This window comes from Penicillium canariense (genome assembly GCF_028826845.1).
Source record: "Penicillium canariense strain IBT 26290 chromosome Unknown utg000007l_segment0_segment0, whole genome shotgun sequence".
NCBI lineage: Eukaryota > Fungi > Ascomycota > Eurotiomycetes > Eurotiales > Aspergillaceae > Penicillium > Penicillium canariense.
In genome coordinates, this window is record NW_026622734.1 from 638841 (window position 1) to 658885 (window position 20045).

The 20045-nt window shown below is 54.3% G+C and overlaps 9 protein-coding genes across 9 annotated transcripts; 4 read left to right on the forward strand and 5 right to left on the reverse strand.

Moving 5' to 3' along the window:
- Positions 1–73: 73 nt before the first annotated feature.
- On the reverse strand, positions 74–439 carry N7482_009281 (uncharacterized protein; the record flags this gene model as incomplete). The annotated part of the gene is made up of 1 exon (XM_056691405.1): positions 74–439. One exon carries the CDS (start codon positions 437–439, stop codon positions 74–76), a length of 366 nt encoding a protein of 121 aa, XP_056539111.1.
- A 172-nt stretch (positions 440–611) lies between these two features.
- Positions 612–2094, forward strand: N7482_009282 (putative cytochrome b5 reductase; the record flags this gene model as incomplete). The annotated part of the gene is made up of 2 exons (XM_056691406.1): positions 612–741; positions 794–2094. 2 exons carry the CDS (start codon positions 612–614, stop codon positions 2092–2094), a joined length of 1431 nt encoding a protein of 476 aa, XP_056539112.1.
- A 1809-nt stretch (positions 2095–3903) lies between these two features.
- N7482_009283 (2EXR domain-containing protein) lies at positions 3904–4791 on the forward strand (the record flags this gene model as incomplete). The annotated part of the gene is made up of 1 exon (XM_056691407.1): positions 3904–4791. The coding sequence occupies one exon, from the start codon at positions 3904–3906 to the stop codon at positions 4789–4791; it is 888 nt and encodes a 295-aa protein (XP_056539113.1).
- Positions 4792–5704: 913 nt separating this feature from the next.
- Positions 5705–7087, reverse strand: N7482_009284 (uncharacterized protein; the record flags this gene model as incomplete). Its single annotated transcript, XM_056691408.1, has 1 exon — positions 5705–7087. The coding sequence occupies one exon, from the start codon at positions 7085–7087 to the stop codon at positions 5705–5707; it is 1383 nt and encodes a 460-aa protein (XP_056539114.1).
- A 1816-nt stretch (positions 7088–8903) lies between these two features.
- N7482_009285 (putative SNF7 family protein Fti1/Did2) lies at positions 8904–9645 on the reverse strand (the record flags this gene model as incomplete). Its single annotated transcript, XM_056691409.1, has 2 exons — positions 8904–9506; positions 9601–9645. The coding sequence occupies 2 exons, from the start codon at positions 9643–9645 to the stop codon at positions 8904–8906; spliced, it is 648 nt and encodes a 215-aa protein (XP_056539115.1).
- A 773-nt stretch (positions 9646–10418) lies between these two features.
- On the reverse strand, positions 10419–11926 carry hacA (transcription factor HAC1; the record flags this gene model as incomplete). The annotated part of the gene is made up of 2 exons (XM_056691410.1): positions 10419–11646; positions 11718–11926. 2 exons carry the CDS (start codon positions 11924–11926, stop codon positions 10419–10421), a joined length of 1437 nt encoding a protein of 478 aa, XP_056539116.1.
- A 3779-nt stretch (positions 11927–15705) lies between these two features.
- Positions 15706–18229, reverse strand: N7482_009287 (pepsin-like aspartic protease; the record flags this gene model as incomplete). The annotated part of the gene is made up of 7 exons (XM_056691411.1): positions 15706–16312; positions 16362–16872; positions 16941–17089; positions 17145–17522; positions 17578–17649; positions 17784–18103; positions 18167–18229. The coding sequence occupies 7 exons, from the start codon at positions 18227–18229 to the stop codon at positions 15706–15708; spliced, it is 2100 nt and encodes a 699-aa protein (XP_056539117.1).
- Positions 18230–18386: 157 nt separating this feature from the next.
- On the forward strand, positions 18387–19147 carry N7482_009288 (uncharacterized protein; the record flags this gene model as incomplete). The annotated part of the gene is made up of 3 exons (XM_056691412.1): positions 18387–18459; positions 18513–18978; positions 19048–19147. 3 exons carry the CDS (start codon positions 18387–18389, stop codon positions 19145–19147), a joined length of 639 nt encoding a protein of 212 aa, XP_056539118.1.
- Positions 19148–19225: 78 nt separating this feature from the next.
- Positions 19226–19918, forward strand: N7482_009289 (uncharacterized protein; the record flags this gene model as incomplete). The annotated part of the gene is made up of 1 exon (XM_056691413.1): positions 19226–19918. The coding sequence occupies one exon, from the start codon at positions 19226–19228 to the stop codon at positions 19916–19918; it is 693 nt and encodes a 230-aa protein (XP_056539119.1).
- Between the last annotated feature and the right edge of the window lie 127 nt (positions 19919–20045).

Consider the following 20045-nt stretch of genomic DNA (forward strand, 5'->3'; position numbering starts at 1 on the left):
CCAAGGAAAACCCTGAATTAATATACACACAGGAAACCGCTTGCCCCCTTATCAACGGGCCACTCCGCCCACGCTATCTCTCATCGCTCGCCAGTTTCCTCCTAACTTCAGCTCCATTATCATCATCGCGCAGCCTGACGGCCTGCCTCGGCAGTTTCACCGTCTGCCAACGCAGGCCCACTGGCCTGCAACGAATCAAGTGGAGATCGGCCGACCAGCCCCACCGGGTCCCTGGCAGGCCAGTGCCTTGCCCGGACGGGCGTTGATTGCGGCGCAACGGGGCGTTTCCGGCATCGCGGGCTTCGGGGTCGGCGTGCCGTCCGGACGGGATAATGCCGTTCGAGTCGGCTGGTGCCGAAGCAGAAGCATACCCGTTGGTGGGGCGAGATAGGAGGGAGCTTTCATATGCATAAATAATGACTGAGATATTATTCTCCATGGCGGTGATTGGAGGGCCAGGGAGCCAGTTGTGTCAGTGGTGGGGAGGGCCGTCAATTGGACTTGCCGAAACTTCCGTCCACGGCATTGTTTTATACTGGCCTTTCGCTGTTGGACTTGGACAATTTGACAAGTGCAATTGATCCGTGATCCTGCTGCTACGCATTTTGACCATGGCGACTCCCGAGACGACGGAGCTGAAGGCTCAATGGAAGACCGAATTGGTGGTGCCCGAGTATACCATGGAAGATGTTGCGGTGCATAACACGAAAGCTGATATGTGGATGGTCATCCACGGACAAGGTAAGGTCCCTTTTGGAATACTTCTTCCAAGACAACTGCTTATGAAGTCCAGTCTTCGATATCACCAAGTATGTGCAAGACCACCCCGGTGGCGCGGACGTCCTCGTCGAAGTTGCCGGCCAAGATGCCACTGCGGCCTACGAGGACGTCGGCCACTCCGAAGACGCGCGCGAGATCATGCAGCCGTACCTGGTCGGCACCCTCGCGGATGCACAGGAGTACGTCCGGCCCAAGGCCGTGCGCGTCGTGTCTTCAACCACGCCCGAAAAGCCCAAGTCCGCCTCAAGAAGCCGTGCCATCGTGGCGGGCACGCTCAGTGCCGTCCTCCCAGCCCTCTACATCTGCACTCGTGGTAGCGCGCACATCTTCCACCCTATGGGCACCGTCACCCGCCTCCTCCCATCGCAACTAACGACCATCCGCCTGGGCCAGGGCGGCTTCCTCAACGGCCTCCTCGCCGCCAGCCTGCTCTGCAGCGCCGCCGGCGTCGCTCTCGCCAAGCAAGCCAGCCGCTTCACCCAGATCGAGTCCGGCTTCACAAAATACCCGCCACACATCCACGCCAAAAAGGTCATCCACGCGGATCCGCACCTCACACACGGCTTCCTCGAGCCGAAGACCTACCAGCACCTCCCCCTCGTCGCCAAGCACCAGCTCTCCCCCAACGTCTACCGCTTTGTCTTCGCCCTCCCCGAGCCAACAGCCATCCTCGGCCTCCCCGTCGGCCAACACGTCGCCATCAAGGCCGAGATTGACGGCAACACGGTCAGCCGCTCCTACACACCCACCTCGAACAACCTGGACCGCGGCCGCCTCGAGCTCGTCATCAAATGCTACCCTGACGGCCTGCTGACCGGCCGGTATCTGGCCAACCTGTCGCTTGGCGACAAAGTCGCCTTCCGCGGACCCAAAGGCGCCATGAAATACACCAAGGGTGTCGCGCGCGCCTTCGGTATGGTCGCCGGCGGCACGGGAATCACCCCCATGTACCAGCTCATCCGCGCCATCTGCGAGAACGACGCCGACACCACGCAGATCAGCCTAGTCTACGCGAGCCACAGCGAGGCAGATATCCTGCTGCGCGAGGAACTGGATGCTTTTGCGCGCCGGTATCCGTCTAACTTCAAGGTGTGGTATGTGCTAAGTGAGGCGCCGGAGGGCTGGGCCTTTGGAAAGGGCTATGTGGATGGCCAGGTCCTGCGTGAACATATGCCCAGTCCTGGGCCTGACACGAAGATCCTCCTGTGTGGGCCGCCTGGCATGATTAGCGCGACGAAGAAGAATCTAGCGCCGTTGGGTTTCAAGGTGCCGGGCCCGGTGTCGAAGATGAGCGATGAGGTGTTTTGCTTCTAGGGGGCGTTTAGCATTTGTGCAATTTGCTGGGTTGCATGGTTGGGGTTTAGGTTGCCTGCCCATTTGGGCAAGTACCGAGGTTGAGCGTAGCGTGTTTGTCTTGTTCTAGGCTTTTTTGGGGATTTGGGAGGGGGCACTTGTAAATTAGACTTGTCGTTTAGTTTTTTGCTGTGGAGCATTGCTTGCTAGCGTGCGAGAGCAAATCAGGGCACTCGGAAAGCGCAGCGGATTCCCGGCCCGCGTGCCTAGAAACGGCACCGTGTCCGATACCCAACAAATTTTGATTTTGGTCCAGTTCGCTATGTGGATTTGCTTTTTTTTTTAACTCAGGATTTGCCTTGGCGTTTTTGGCCTTGGGTTTGGCGCCGGGTCGTGTCTCGGGCGCGCCGAGATGCTCCACAAGTCTGTCCGGAACTCTGTGTGGTCTGCGGTGAGGTCCGTGTCGCAAGTTTTTATGCATGGCTTTGCTACATAGAGGGGCCATGACGACAGATGTGCCGGTGGCTGGACGAGTTGGACCGAGGCTCATTTTCTTGTGGGTTGGCAATGGGAAGGAGATTGTACCCACTCGCACGATATACTACGCAACCGACGGGTCCGGTGGGTCTGGCGTTGTTTATCGGGTTGCCGAGCTTCTCAACGCCTGCCGGGATGAGAAGCCGCCGAGGGGTTGGGTGTTAGATTGATGAGGTGTGAAGAATATTTCCGTATACTAAGAAAAGGCCCTTCCGTAGGTTACTACCTAACTTCATATGGAATGGGCAAATTTGTCGCTTTCGAGATGTCTGTGATCTTAGATAGTGTGCATTATGGTCTGTCTCCGCGATTCAAATCCAAGTCGTTCTTCGTGCTCACCGTGGAAAGGAGTTGCCAGCATTTAAGGTGCTAGCTCATCCAGAATGTCCGGGGACGTCGTTCATGTCTCCTCGGAGAGCAGGTAGTAGCCCTAAGAAGGCACGTAACACTCCCCCACCTCAACCAGGATGAACCCCCATCCCCACTGCAAAGCCCTAAATCTTTAGTTCATGCTTTTGACGTGCGATATTGTAACCTAGGCCGGTTCGCAGACAGCCGTCTGGCTGGATGCCCTGGAAATTTATTAGTTGGACATTCTGGATAATGCTTTCAGAGCTACACACCAAGTCCACCCAGAAAGTATCATGTTGACTGAATGCATGTTACGGTAGCTTTTTATCTGAAGTTACTGGATATTCGGGGTGGATTTCAGGACACTTTGAGTCCATAGGTGAAGTTCTACGTTAGTCTCTACACAGCACAATTCCCTGCAAACGTGGAGATCATTGCGGCGCCGGGGCGGTATTATGCTTGCAGTGCCTATACACTTGTATCCCAGGTTATAGCACATCGATACCAGATCGTCAGAGCTGCTGCTGCGGAACCCCCGACATACTTTCCCGAAATGATGGAGTATGGAATTTTCAGAATGTTGTCATGGGAAAAGAGGCCATGGAGGGTCATCTATTCTGTGAACACTAGCGCGTACTAGCCGCTGCATCCTTGAGGCTTCTGCCGGTCTGCGCCCCCTTTTCCTCCTTCATCCTCCTCGCCTTCTCTTGAGATCAGACGAGCGCGCAGCGAACGATCAACAGGCCGCTTCCTAGGACGTTCGTTGCCGCCGAGAGTTGGTAGGATATCCAAGGCTCTTCAATTTTTAATTCTTTTCTTTTCATTCTTACTTTTCTTTTTTTTCTATTGTTTTCCCCATTGTTATCATTATAGTATTACTTCTACTGGAGAATTATCCCCAGGAGCAAGTTCCTGTGACCATCAGGGAGAAGTAGGCTCGTTATGGAGGCGTCCGAGCGCACTTTTCATCTTTTCCCTCGGCTGCCGGCTGAGTTACGGCTGGCGATCTGGCGCGAATGCCTCCCACGCCGCGTTTCTGAGCTCGAGGCTCCACTATCTGACGACGTCTTTGACTGGATCAGACGGTCACCGTCTACCTGGAACAAACCGTTACCGTGCGACTTGACGCACACGTCGTTCGCGAATCAATGCCGGCCCATGATCGCTCTCGTGTGCCGCGAGTCACGAGCCGTGGTCTTGGAGAATGGTTTCTATATGGGCGAGGCTGATGACTTTCCATACCCCGATGAAGTTGACTGGATAGGTTGGTGCGAGCTTAAGCAATGGATCGATCCTACACGAGATTTGTCCCATCTGAACTATTGCCCTGGTAACGAAGCCCTCTGGTACATCGATGGCAACCCTCTCGTCGACCTTGCCTGGCAGGCCACCTGGGTGCATCGTGGCGGCTCCCTTCGGCTGCCACTACTTGGGTATTGTGACACAAAAGACCTAAAAATTTTACAAAAACAACCTAGCTGGATAGTTGTTATGCGGGTGTTTGTGGTGCACGCGAGCCGGAGATTCGGGGCGGTATCGGGCATGTTCGGGCTCTTGGGTGATGCGCCCGTGCAAGTTGTCGATGTAGCCGACCAGGCGAGAGTGACGGCCCTCTTTGACTTAGCCGAGGAATGCGAGCGTAAAGGCAACGCTAAGGTCCGTCAAAAGTTCCGCAGAGAAACTCCAGAGTCTCTTTCGCAGGAGTTACAAGACGTCGTGAAGCGGCGATTCAGATCCCAACAAGCGCCGAAAATGCATCCAGCTCTTATGTTTCGACTTTGTACGAAGATGTGCAACCACTTAGATCCAGCAGATGATGGATGTCCTTGAATTAGCGAAAATGGGCGATGACAGTGAAAAAGGAAAGGACGAGGCGGAAGACAAATATTGAGGCTTGATTTAGCTAAGGGTATAGGGTGCAAGTTGAAAGCGTGGTCTCATCAATCTTCTTCAGATACTCGATGCTAAGCCACCAGGAAGGTAAGAGAGATACTGAAACAGAAGACCTTCAAACAGTGGATTTGTAGGAGTCTGAGGTGGAGGCTAGGATCTGCCATGAGAGAATTTGAATATTCCTATAGACCTGCATCATACGACCTTTACGATACAAAGTCTTGACCTCAGGAAAGCACTCCAGCCACTAGGCATGCTATAGATTATAATACAGCTCAGACACACAGGGGTATCCCTTCCTAGACACTTGCAAAATGGCTACCCAAATACAGTGTCGAAATATTGTCATAGTAAACTATCGGATTTTAAGACAGTTGTATAAATCTCAATCAGAATGCTTACGTACGTTTTCTTAACCACCAGCCAGTGTAGACCATCTCAAGACAATATTCATTCTCTGCAAACGAAAAGCATAAAATGAGTCGCGAGGACCCAATCATTCTGTTTTGTGAGACCAGTGGCTTCCAAGAATTTGCCGATCCAGGCACGATGCGGAAGATCTGCCGTGTAGAGAATACGAAGTAGTGGTTTTATACGGGGCCTGAGGAATGGTTAAAGAAGTACATTCAGTCAAGTCAATCAGTTGGTCATTGGATAATTATCGAAACTTTCTATTTGACAGCTATTTTTGGGTTGATGCAATGACAATTAAAATTATAGAAGCGCCAGCTGGCAGTAAGCGATATTCAAGGTCGTAAGAGACGTGTCTGGACAGGTTCATGCTGTCCCTGTTATTCACAATATTCTATCCCAATTCCACGGAGTATGTCGAGATCAACCAACATCAACCTCATTGCGCCCGTCCAATCTCCACATCCTGGTTGTGGTTTTCATGTCGAGCCTCAGCCTGAGTCTCGGCCTCGGTCTGATCTGGACCATGGCTGGGCTCATGCTCGTTGTGTAGCGCACCCGACGCTTCAGGAACAGGCTGCGGGTGGACTGCATGGACCTGGCTCATCTGCGGCCCCGCAGCGGCAGCACCAGCCTCCCGGTTCAAGGAGACCACAGGCGATACCGGCGGGTATGCCGCGGTCTGTGGCGGCGTCGAGAAGAGCAAAGGTGGACCCATAGACGAACCAGGGTGCTTGCCAGGCCGCTTACTAGGCATGACGCGCTCAGGCGCCGGGCCCAGGACGGTGGGGTACTTATATCTGAAGCCCCATTTCAAGAAGAGCACAAGCTTGCGCCACGCGCTCATCTTTTTCCACCGGCTCTGCAAAACAGCCGAGTCGTGCGCCGTGCGCGCGCGGTAGCCCTTGCGGAAGCAACAGAGACAGAATAGCGTCAGCGGCATGATTGTTAGCGCCCAGCACACTGGCATTCCGCGCCGCGTCTGCCAGCCCGTCATCAGGCGTCGGAATCGGAACCAGGCTTCCACGATGCCGAGCAGGAACCACAGCCCGATCCAGCCTAGTACAACAATGAGCAGGATGGCGAGGGGGGAAATCCCCATCCCGTAGTCGTAGTAATTATCGTCGTAGGGGTTGCTTGCGTACTCGTACCCATGGCTCTCGTATTCGCAGTCCTTGCCGCTGTACAGCGTCGCCGGGTAGTACTCGTCGCTCAGCCTGTTCAGCGACGAGCTGGGTACTTGGGTTGGCTCGACCCAGATGTACTTGTACATGTAGGTGGATGACTGGAAGGCCTGCCCATTGTACACGCTGTACGAGGTCGAGGCCGCGGTCGTCGGGAGCAGGCGCTGAAAGGTGGCGTCGGCGGGAGGCGTGACGGTCACGGCCGTCGTGGTCGTGAATTGCGTGGAGCAGGCCGTGGGTGCCGAGTAGGTCAGGTTGACCAAGAAGATGATGGAGGTGTAGTACTGGTCGTAAACGCCACCGTAGCCATCGTAGGCGCTGTACGGCACCGGTGTGCCTGCCGCGCCGGAGGGGTAGAGCTTCTCGATGATGGTGGCTTCGCCGGCATAGTAGGGGTCAGTTTCAATGACGGTGTTGGTCTGGATCGCCTCCGGTAGCGAGGTCGCGGTCGGAATGATTTCCTCGTAGGTGGTGGATGTGGTGTATGAATAGGCTCCTTTGGAGTAGTCATAGGCGTATTCCCTCACGGGGGCTGCCTGGAAATACTCAGTGACGATCCAGGGTGCGCCGACAACGAGCGGTGTCAGATAGGTCAAAACGAGTGACGAGAGGTATAGAAACGAGAGTGAAGGCGCCATGACGGATGGCCCTTGAATGAGTACGGCGACTGCAACAACCTGACTGCAAGGAAAACCGCAGTGGTTGAGGCTCCGACCCCGACTCTTAAGGGAATCGTCTCAGCGCCTCTTCCTGCGCTAGCCATTGCAAAATCTCCCCGGCGAGACCATTGGGGGCCATAAACCGCCTCAGGGACTGTACCGAGACAAGTGGAAATTGCCCCCCGGCCTAACTTAGGACGAATGCCGGAGCAGCCGTGATGCGATTGGCTGGAAAAGTCCTGATTTCAGGGTCTAGTGGGGTCTAGTGGTACTTAGCGTGGTTTAACAGTTGTTAGTACTGAGGTCTAGCCCAACTCGGGGGTTGCACTGGTTGGCGCTGGCGAAGACTGGCTCGCTTACCGTGCCTTGCAGGTACAGAAATAGACTGGCGGTAGAACGTGGAGGAGTTGAAACGCGAAGGGAAGAAAACTACTTGAATGCATGTGACCATGAAAAGCCTTTTTGCAGAAGAATAGCGAGAGGGTCATGATCAGTTGCTAATCAGCTGATCTCAGGGTAGTTCTCGGGCGCGGTTTGCCCCCAAAACAAACAGATGAAAGCCGCAACAAAGGCAGCCTCGTCTTGGCACAGGCCAACTCGGTTTATCTCGGGCAAATGCCGCACTTGTGGGTCTCCTTTTTAAGCCTCCACGCCGTGGTACTTCGCTGTTAACAGGCTCATGCATGATGGTAGATTCACGTGTTCACGTGGTCGCGTAAGCGAGAGACATCAAACCCGGACATACTGGTTCCATTCGCAATATCTAGCGACGTACTCTTCGGGTGGGATAAATAGTAACCGAGTTCTATATTAAAACCCAAAACCTTGAGTAAAGGTCGAAATCAAATGTTGATCATACCACAGCCCTACACGGTATCCACCGAGATCCGCATTTCTCGGAATTTGCAGCTTGAATGTACATCATGAAGCCATGCCTATTCTTCAGCCATAGGTGTTGCCATCGTCGAAGAAGAGAAGACCACCCTTCCTCCTTAGGCTTGCGGCGAGCAGCACGCCACCAGGCCATCTTTCTGGACATATCCCCAACTTTCAAGATTGAGTAAAGCCGAGACATTCCGTTCGTTCAATAACAGGAAGCGGTGAAGCGCTGGAGACAGATGAGTGCGTGAGCTGAAAAGGTACCTTGTTCCATCCCAACTAGACTGGGTATTATTTTCAAACGCCCAAGTTCTCCGCAAAGAAGATTTGTGACGGTGGTGGTGAAGAAGCAGGATGACATTTCTGTGGTCAGAATAGTATGCATTCTAAGCTGTCCAGGTCAACTGCATTGCCGTGCTTGGAGAGTCCAGCTGCAGTGTAGGCCCGGTCAGCCCTACCAGAATATAAATATAAGGGTAATGCCAAGTCGATACTGTGTCTGGTATTATCGATCCATAGATGAAAGAAGAGGAAGAAAATGAAATTAGAGAATCACGGCAGTAGACACCTCCGTGCAATGAACGCCCTTGATAAACAGGTAAATATAGTCGATGTAGGACAAGCACAGCCAGAAGGCAAGGAATAAGGAAACCACAGATACAGAACTTCAGAAAAGAAAGAAAAAAAAAATGAAGCCAGAGACACTACTCCCAAGCGCGCAGAGCCGTAACGTCGTAATGGAGCCATGGTCTGTTCTAGGTCGACCACAAACCATGTCAAGAAGGAAAGGAAAAGGAACTTCTGCCCAGATCCCATCCCCAATATCAAGGCACCCCAGTCCTCTTTCGATCGCCCTGCGAAGGCTGTGGTAGCCACAGTAGCAAGGATAGGAGCAGGGACACACAGATCACAGCCACTAATTAGCAGCCCTCAACGCCCTCAGCCTCGCGCCCAGCCCGTCCTCCACCTCGCCCTCCCCCTTCTGCGCCTGTCCCTGCCTCTCCTCAACCCTCCCCTCGGGCACCTTCCCTGCCTCATCCTCAAGCGCCATCCGCCACTCCACCCCCGCATCATCCGCCAGCTGCCCCATAAGCGCATCAACCTCTCCCTCCCCCTCAGCCCCATACTCCGCATTAGTCAAGCCCGCCGAAACATCCTCGATTGCAGCACCAGCAATCTTAAAGTCCTCGCTGTGCGAAACAAAGTTGTTCGCCAGCGTAACCACCCGATCCAGGTTCACGGATTTGCTGGCCGCTTGCAGCCCGCGGCTTGCCATCTCCAGCGTGCGTGCCGTGTCGCGCGTTGATTGGGCGGTTTTGAGGTCGTTAATGATGACTTCTGCACGGGCAGCTTCTTTGCGGAGGGCGACTTGACGCCGTTTTTGGGAGACGGCTGAGCTGGCGTGGATGCGGGCGATTTCAAATTCGCGGTTTTTCATTGCGCGTTCTGCTTTGGCTTTGTCGGTTTTGAAGGTTGTTTCGGCGCGGGCAGCTTCTTTGTTGAGCCGCTTTAAATGCATCTGGGGCTGTTAGTGAGTTGTCGTATGTCTTGAGTGATAGGGTGTGGTGGGATGGGATGCGGGGAGCGAGCGGGCTGGCTGAGACAAGACTCACCTTGACATTTGTGCGGGCCTCGAAGATGGGATCTCTGCGGACCATGGTGAGTGGTTAAGAGGGTGTTGTGCAATGGAGTCGATTAATGAAGAGAGAGAGAGAGAAAGAGAGAGAGCGAGCGTAGGAGGGGAGAGAAAGCGGACTCGTGGTGTTGTGGCTGAGACGAAGTTGCCCGGCAGACTGGAGGGGTGGCAAACGTCACTGACCGCATTCACTGCTTAGCGTCGGCACGGTTCTTCTAGTTTACTTCTGACCACAACTACTCCTCCAAACACTACGGGATATAATCACGTAAAGGCATAGGCATCGGTTGGACGACTTGCTCCGTGCAGTCCTCTGCACTAGAGAGTTTGTGCACTCGGAAGGGCAGAGATGCATGTGAAATCATTGGACATGTAACAATCATCGGCGTAGTTATGATATATTCGATTAAACGCAGAATAGCAATGGGTATGGGAAGTGGTTGGTCAAATAAACCAATCGTGTAACCCAATTAGGAAGAAGTGAAAGCCTCGAGAGACTTCGTGAGTCATCCTATCAATTTTATCAACCTGATGAGTCGCGAACTAGGCTGCCAGATTGCCGGACCATTTGCGGTCTCGGAGCTGGACTGTGTTCCCCGCACCTCCAACTCCGCAGCAGGCCTACAGTTACTACGATGATACGACGGTTCCATTTGGAAAACAGCATGCTTTAAAAAAGAAGCCGAGCCAGTCAATTTCCTTTGAAGCTGGATGATAAAAAAAGGAACAAATACTAGTATACAGCTCAAAGAGGCCCCAAATACCGGGGTCCAAAAAATGCGTCCGGCAACCAGTTCATAGTTGCTTACCCAGAAGCAAAGATGATCTCGTCTCACCCGTGCCCGTCGTAGAACCCCAGGAACTCCGCGTACTCCGTTGATGATGTTGAGGGGAAGACCCCATCTTTCCGTAACTGCGTCGCCGGCCGGAACTGAGCGTCGGGGAGTGGCACTTGCCAATCCCGTTTCCACCCAGCACCGTCGACGGTGATGCCATAGCCCGCGCGCGTCGTCGCGACTGGGCGTCGATCCGATCAATTGCCCACGCCATGGTTAACAACGACTCCCAGGTCGGTCGGCCCTGCGCGGCGTCAACCGACCCAGTCCCACGCGGGCTGACAATCTGCTCACTAACCGCTAGCTGCAATGCTCTGCCCGTCGCATCTCGAAGCGGACGCGCCAAGGCTGGGCTGCATGCTAGTAGTCTGGTGAGCAGGGTCATCCGGAAGACTGGGCCGGTCGCCGCCGTCGAGGGCGACAGACTCGGGGTCGAAATCAACCAGTGAATCAAAGGGAAATGCTGATAGATCTCCGCCGTCGAGAGCGCCAAACGCGAACCCGTCTTCAGGGAATGAAGGATGCGTAGGAGCGGGGATGTCACTGTGGAAAAGACGGCGGAAGTCATCGTCAGAAAGAGGAGCTGCAACGTCGTTGCTAGAGTGAGCTGAAAGCTCGAGGTCGAAGAGCGGGAGGGCGCCGCTTCCGACTCCTTCGAGGCCGCCGACGGACACTGCAGGTCTAGGGGGCACAACATCGCGGCAGGATGTTGTGTCACGTCGGGGGAGGCCTCAGCCAGAGTGGAGGGCTTAAGTGTAGGCGAGTAGTCGAGGGTGATGGTGGAGGGGGTGGGGAACGGAATGCGCTCCATCGCGAGTTCTTCGCCTTCTTGCTTGAACAGGGTGGGGGTGAGAGTGGGGGAGTCGGTGGTGGTAGTCATGTTGGTGGTGGGAGGAGCGTTGGTGTTGTGGACAGGCGAGCCGGCCTTGACGGGGGTGCTGCTGCGAGAGCCGCGCACCTCGGCAGAGAGCTGAGCCACCTGTTGGGACAGGCGGTTGTTCTCGGCTTCCATCTGCGAGAGGCGCTGCAGGAGGAACTGGTTTTGTTGCTCCATGCGGATCTTCTCGGTCTCCAGCTTCTCCATCTCCAGGCGCTTGCGCTCGCGGGATGTTTGGGCAGCGGCGCGATTCCTAAGAACCCGCTCGATGCGACGCTGCTCTTTCTCATCCTCTGTCTTGGCACGTTTCCTGTCAAGGGGAAGACTAGTCAGCTGGAGGAGATCTTGTGATTCATATTGGCTGTGGTTGCCGCAACATACCGTGGAGGAAGATTGGTCTTGGGCACAGGGAGTTCCTGACCCCAGGACTTCCTCTTCTTCGCGGGCTTCTTCTCGTCATCCTGACTATTCTCATCCATCGATTCCGGGGAGTCCAGAGACGTGTCTGCGGGGGAGACGGTCAAAGGCATCTCGGGTTCCGGAGTGGCGGGGAAGGAGTCCAGATCGTGGAGAGATGTTGTGTCTGCCATGATGGAGGGCTTGTGTAGAGGGTAGATGGCCGGTGCCGTCGAGTGATGATGGTGAGAGGCGAATGCGGAGTGGGGGAGGCTTCTCGTGTTGCCGTCTAAGGCCACGCTGTCATCACGTCGGGCACCGGAGATCTCAGCCTCACAGCGAGGATTAAGCAGAATGACTCAGCGAAGAGAGATGGTCGAGTGGTCGGGTGGTCTGGGGGAGGATGCAAGCGGGCGAGTGGCGTGTTTAAGTAGAGGCCAGCGTGGTCAAACGGGGGGCTTATCCCTGGGCCCCTTTGTGCAGCAGGGTACGTCACAGTACTTGAGGGGTACTTCAGACACTACACCAGGTTGTATGGGGAGAGAAGTACCTTTCCACTGGGTGAAGTCCCACGGTTCCCTGTGGGCGGCCTCGTCAGCCGGGCCATACACGGTCATACACAGCCATACATAGATTACCCCCAATACCTCCGTGGTCCAGTCACCATCAGCCGCCACCCCAAGTGCCCGTCAATACCCGTACCCCCTGCGCCCCCCTGGATTCCGTTTCAGCTTGCCCGTGCCTCGTCTTCCACCGCGGAAGTGGTGAGACTTCTATGAATAGCCAGGACTCGGCTCCATCCACAGGCCGGAGACGAGCCCCCAAGGCCCCCAACCCTTAACATACTGGCCCCCTTCGAGTCCAGCTGGTCCGGGCCAACACAATTGACTTCCGCTGTGTACGCCGTGAAACCCTACACTATCGGAGCTCTCCGGTAACAAGACGGATCAATTGCCCTTGTCCCACCAGACACGTCGACTCCTGATACAGTACGGAGTACGGAGTTGATGGCCCGAACATCCTGCGACATCTGTCTGGCACAAAGTGGGCCCACAGCCTGCCTCCTGAAAGTCGGAACTTCTGAAAGTCTACAGCACCAATCCAGTCCAGGCGTGTGCAGGTGGAGGGGAGGATTGGCCCCTGCGCAAGGCCTGGACGCCTCGACCCGGATCATTGCCCCCTAAATCATTGCCCCCTAGGAATATAAAGCACGCTGTCTCGGGCCCACTGCTCACTGTACTCCGTGTACGGAGTACGGTGCATGTGGATTTCCTCGCCACCGCTAATTCTCCGCCCCCTCCCCCCCCACCGGGATGATTCGAGCACCAGGGCCGCTGGAATGCAACTTCCAGGGGCAGGCGCAGGGGTTGCCCGACATTGCATCCGTATTGGTGGATCCCACCCCTGCAATTCCACCGAAGACCGTCGAACCGCGCGGAACAAGCACTATGCGCTGGGGTTTTGTACGGAGTAGGAGAACATACGTGCAGGCGAGCAGGGGGGCTGGAAGGCGGACCCTCAGCAATCCCATCCATCAGTCGTCAGTCGTCAGTCTTTAGGCCGGCGACTGCAGGGCAGTGGGGTCAGTCGGGTTCCAGTTCAGGAGTTCGGAGTGACTCCTCTCATTTGAGGCGGAAATGATACCATTATCCCTGATGGATTTGTGTGCGGAGTACGGAGTGCGCCATATGGAGCGCGTGGTGTGTAGATTATGTAGGGATACGCCGTACCTAGTGAGGACTACTCCTCCTCCATGTACTCTGTACTCCGTACTCCGTACTCGGAGACTATGGCCAATTATTGGCATCTGCTTTCTCTGCCTGAGATAAGGTATCACCTTTGGTTTCACCTTTGCGATATCGTGCTTGACACCCGTCGTACAATCCTCCCTACCAAAGGAGCATGCTATCGATATACCGACTCCACTCATCCAGGCACCGGGGCAAAGAAGATAGGGAAAAGAGGGTCTTTCCAGGATGATTGCCCTGCCAGCTCCTTCTCACCTTGCTGCTTGTATAACCGACGTGTGCATTCGCCCCACGGTCGCATTGGCGGACCTCTGCCCGCCGGACTCCGCGGTCGCACTCGGATAGATGAACCAGACGTTCGAACCCACGTGCCTAGCCTCACCGTCGAGTTTAAAACATCCGTACTAGCTTATATTACTGTCAATGGGCCCGCAATAATCTATGGTGCACAGAGGAGTCAACCACGGGCGAATCTAGAAGACCACCGTACTTGAAGCCCATGTGGGAGTGTGGCTTCGTCGACATGCGAGTTCATGCTGCCAACGGCTGGCGTGATACGCGAGGATGTTTGAGCGCATGAACCATCCCAATCCCATTCCTTTCCTTTCATCTGAGGTCGGGCTGAGTCGGGAAACGGGAGGGTCTCATCTCGTTTCTTCGCGTTCCATCGAGCACGTGCTCGGGCTCGGTTTGGGTCTCATTCTCATTCTCATTCTGGGCTCCACCCAACAATGAGAAGGAGAAGGAGAATGAGGAGGAGAATGAAAAGGAGAAAATGTGATACCCCCTGATACGAAGACGGAGAGCGTCAGAGTATGATTGTGATTACTGCCCCTCCCTCCACCTCCTCGAATATGTTTCGTTCAAATCCAGGGGGGAGCCACGAAAAGACATGACAGGAGTACAGTGCAGTTCACGACCATTGCCCCGATTGAGGGGGTCATGCGATCCCCTTCTTTTCCCCCTGGCGGGGTCTTTATCAGAGAATCTTATTCATGTCGAATCGATGAGCATTCCGCCAAGCAACCATATGAAGGAATACTCAATCCTCGTCGCCTTGGCCCACCCTTCGTAGGCGACGGATGAGACCAAACGGGGAGGACTGTACAAGCAGGATCTTCAATATAATCACCATCGCGTGTCAACGGCACCATACCTTAGAAGCGGCCAGTACTATATACACAGCCCTGGAATCTTATAACTGGTGAAGATTGAGATCGGGGGCCGCAACTTGTACAAAGGAGTCCAGGACAGCCTGCGGTGTGCACTCCTACAGAGTGCAATGGTCAGGTCTTGATCTAAAGCGCATCGTCGTCTTTGCCTCCGAAGCCGCAAACGACGCACCCCGCATCTAATCCAAAGCTGGCAAGTGATCGCCTGAATGGATATGAATACCCCGAGGGGGCTTTCCGGGGCCGAGCGTTGTCGCACGGTTCGCTCTTGGAGCCGCAGGTCCGAACTCGCTGCAACTTATTCTTCCTGTCTGATTAGGATGCCGGTAGAGACGAGACTTCGTCTCATCGTGTGGATCGTGCAAAAAGGGGCAAGGTGGCCGAATGCCCCTGAGAGTTGTGAGGTGACGGCCGCCGAAAAGTTTCATCCGAGAAGGGTAGTTTATTTATCGATCAGAAGAATAAGATTGTGCAGAAATTCCACCAGTATGAGTTCCCCTTGAGAGTAGACTTGAGTCGATATCACAGATTCTTTCAAGATTCCACCACGGTTCTTGGAACATACTATGGCATCGGTATATAAGAGGATAGCATCAGAAGAGTCTTGGGGAAGAAGAGTCTTGGGTAGGCCATAAGCGAAGGTCACTTATAGGAGTGTAACAATGAATGCGGATCCCACCGCCAAATGATCAGATTAAATGCATACAGTCTCGCCAGTAGTGGACGAGTGGCTGGCACACAGTAAGTAGGAAGCGCGTTGATCAGGGGACCTGAATGCCTTCGCAGCGCGGTAGTTCAGGGCTGAGGGTTGCGATCACAGTTGTGTTGGAGTCGCCGGGGCGGAAAACAGGGACGATCGTCGTTGACGCGGTTCGAGTCCCCTAGATAAACATAGATACACATGTCTCGCACATTTCTCGTACCCATCTTTTCTGTAATTTGATTCAGATCGGTGGCCTATCGAACACTGAAGAGAGGTATTACAATCTTTTCGCCCTACAGGTACGCGACTGTAGATATGGCATGGACTGCGGACCGATCCTATCCCAGACATTATGCGTAAATGGTATGCGTCGGCTGCAGCACCGGCTCTGGCTCTGACCCTGTCTTCTCTATTTCCCTGCCAGCCAATTCATGATAGACTGGTTGGATCTGTGTACCGTCCCCATCTAATTCCAAGCCGCGCTCATCGACGCTCTGCTCGGGGTTCCCACCACTGCCACTACTCTGGCCGTTATTACTGTCATCGACACTGCTCAAGATGGCGTCTGGAGACCAAAATCTTGCCTGCGGACCAGACTGGTCGGATGGATCAGGAGGCGGGGCGTTGTGTACCGGGCCGGACAGGACAGATGCGTCTGGCTCCGGCGGGGTCGCTTTGTATGCCGTCTTTTGGCGTTGACGGCGGATGAAAAAGAAGAGGACTGCCGCGAGAATGGCGACTCCGACCAGTGCCGCAATCGCGATACCAGCTACGGCACCGTGACTGAGGGGCGAAGAGTTGTCCGAACTACTACCACCGGACGGGCATGCATTTCCCGAGCAAGCAGAGGAAGTAGAACCTGGGGACGGAATCGTGACGATGTCTTCCTGCGCGCTTTCATCCCACGCGCACGCCGACACGTTGAAGACGCCTCGCTCGTAATCGACCGAGAGATATCTGAAGAGGTCAGCGTATGCCGGGGATCTCGAAGGGGTAAGGCACTCACGCTTCTTGCAAGAAAGCTCGACCCAAAGTATACTGGGTCGAGTTGGCTGCGCGTTTCAACGGGAAATAGTAGCTGGTGTTGTTGACTAGAGGAGCTTGTGCAGTTAGGGCGAACGCATCATACGGAAGGGTGATCGCCACAGCATCTCCGCCCGAAGCCACATCGGACAGTCGAAAGGTGACCTGCGCATTTGAGTTGAGCAGTTCGGTGTTGTGAGTGTCATTCACCAAATAGAGACCACTCTCGCTGTCGAGCGTAAGCCCGAAGGCCTGTTCGAACGCGTCACAGACACTCGCGGGCAGCCAGAGGTTGGGGTCCGTCGAGTCGATGAATATCAAAATTGGGTCGGACAGTAACGTGGCTGTCTTTGATCCGCTGTAGCTGATGGACTGAAGATAGACAACCAGGTCACGGGTGATGTCATCGGCCATGGTGAATGACACCGAGTTTGCAGTGAATCGAGATGTATCATATCCAGAGAAGATCAGTTGGCCATAGACTTGTTTTAAGCCTAGGTGGAGCAGACGTTCGGGTTAGAGACAATGTCCGTGGATCTGCCCTTGGGACCGGTGTACTTACGGTACTTGGCACCGGCCGTGTAGCTCCAGCTGAGACTCGGAATGGTGCCCTCATCTTTGAGGGTCGTGACGAACGAAGGCGAAGAGAAGTTTCCTAAGGAGGTAAAATTGACGGGTTGAGGGTTTAGGCCGAATATTCCACTGTCGGTACTGAGATCAGTGAATCATACGCAGAGAAGAGGGACCCCATGGAGTTCGTCTTTACAGATAAAAAGGCTCAGGAGTTGCAATCCCAGCGACAGTCTGGTTCTTAAGCGTCGGACCTGTGAGGCCTATACTCAGAGTATCTAGAGCGAAGTCTGCTCTTTGGTAATATCCCAGGTTGGCCTCGAGACCAACCCCATTCTGGTTGATACCGAAAAGACCCAATTCATGCCAGCTAGAGGACTGGTTCGGATTGAACAAGGTTCCCCTGGAAACTGCACAGTCCGATGGGGCGTTGGTAAACACTGAACTAGAGCACCCGTAGTCTGACAAGACAACCATTGACTCTGGGGAAGCCGTCGAGACAAGCACGCGAAGGGACTGCTCCGGTGACCCAACCCGGAGATAGAAGCTGCTCCAGGGTCCATCATTACCTTCACTGATTTGAACATTAGCAGAGCGCACACAGCCAATCCAAGTAAGTGCGGTGGAACGTTACAAATATTCGCTGGGCGGGATCACCAACGCGGATGAAGAGCGTTTTGCCAGATGAGTCGCCAAACCTCCTAGCATCCAAGAAGTCATTAAAATCAGCTGGAGAGTAATTCTCGCCGAATGCATCTTGATGAGCTGAGGAATCACATCAGAGAAGAGTAGTTACGTAGGGTACAACAAACAGCAAGAATAGAAAATCAAGTACCATGTGGCTGGTGTGGCGACCGGAACCTGCAGGACATGAGGGTCCAGGCCATGAGGCTTGAACTGCCACATCACTGCCGCGTCCAAGCCCTGCGAACCAGGGTCATTGGCGATCGTCGCTGTCAATGGCAGGCCAGGGGCAACGGGCGACCCTGACACGTTGAACCGCACGGACGCGGCCAGGGTCGCAAAACCGGCTGGGCATGGGCCAAAAACCTGTTCCACCTTCCGATCAGGACTCAGGTCCTCGTTTGTCCACGTTCTCGGACCTGATGTAGAACGCAATGGTCGGTGCGTCTCAAGATCATTGCCCCTCGCGGACTAGTAGATTGCCCGTCCTTGCCCTTATCAGTTAATACGCCTGTTCGTGTTAGGCATCATGACCGCATCGAGAGGCAATGGTTTGTTGACACGACGAGATGCCGAGGGTTGGTCTTGTATGATCATTGTTTACGCCAGTTGTGCATTTAATCTTGTTGTTCTATAACCTTCAGAGGAACCTGTCCCTTACTCTCTTGTCTTCGATCGCTCAACCGCGGCATCTACATTGCGTATCTGCAAAAGTATCATCCTAGTCCGTGTAGTTGTGGTGAATTTCGTCGCCATGCTGTCTACAGTGCAACTATGGGTGGCGCTCGAGCTACTCGTCTCCTGGACAGAGGCCTTCCAGGACTCTGGTAAGTAATTGATCAGAGTATAGTGCTTTTCGGGCGCGGCTGACATGGTGAAGCTATTCACACTCCACACTCCCCAATCCACGATCCATCCGGCAGCAGTTTCACGACCTGTACATCTGAGCCGATTGATCCCAGGCCCACTTGGTCCGTCATTTCTAGTGATACCACCATCGACACCACTACTACGGTCCAGGTGCCCCCGCCGATGAACACCTCCACCGTATCAACAACCTCCACAGCATGCTTCAATAGTACGGTCACCACGACCATCATAGCATCAATAGTCTCAACGGACTGGTCTACTACCACATGTACTACCACCACTACGACCACGGATACAATCACGGACACTACCACGGATACTACTACGGATACTACTACGGAGACAACCACGGATACTACTACGGAGACGACCACAGATACCACTACTGTCACGACTACGGATACCACTACAGATACTATTACTGTGCCGACAACCATCACAGTAGCTCCAAATCCCTGTCCGACCACTTGCAGCATGTACGTTTTGACAGATTACACAAGAACAACATGATGTCCGAAACACTTACTGACTCTAACCTCAAAAAGGTCGGCAGGAACCGTCAACTTGTTCTACTGGCCAACGAACCAGCCACACCACGTGTTCCCGTCCACTTATGTCAATACGCATCTCGATTACACTTTGTGAGGCCTCCTTCTACTACTTCCTTTACTGTTGACTGGGTTAACGTTCGTTGCCATACATAGTTACTCACCGTCGGTGTACATGGTCGTCGATACCCTCTACGGCTACAACACCGCCGGTCGCGCTGGGCCCTCTGGCACTAGCCTAGTGTTCCCCCTCGACCTGGACCAAGTCTCGACCATAGATCTCACCAATTCAGCGACGCGACAGCTTACCCTGAATGACCTTGGTACCGACTGCCCACAGACGGAAGCTCCCTCCGTGATCGCGACTGCGGCACCTAACGGCCGGTGTGATCCTATCCTGCTGGCTCCGGAGCCCGTCAAATCTTGGGCGTCGCCTTGCAATGCATGCGGTCAGTTCGGGTTGTTCGACCCCCCGTATGCCGTCTCTCCGCTCACTGGAGGCCTTGTGCCGGTGACGACCACTGTTGCGATGACCCAGCCAGAGACACAGACTACTCCAAGCGCGGCGTCCGCCACTGATACTTCTGCCACGGCGGTGGTCATTACGGAGTCCCCGTCTCCAAGTACAGAGGCTACTTCGTCGGTCATAGAAACCACTTCCTCTCCGATTGCGGTTACTTCTTCCAGTGTCATGCCGACTCCGGCGTCATCTAGCACTGGCGGGGCTACTGGTTCATCTTCTTCATCATCCCTCAGCTCAACCTCCAGTCCAGCTACTACTTCAACGGCGTTCAATTCCGCGCCCAAAGAAAGTGGGTGTGGTGCATGGCTGGGCTTGAGTTTCTTCGCGCTGGCATGCTTGCTGTAATTCCGAGACCATCAAACTAGAGCAGATAATCCACAATCATTGACATCTACCAACGTGTTAGTTTAGCTTTCACCCACGAAATTGATAGATACTCAGATCCTCGATGGCTTGATCTCGTTGCTAATTT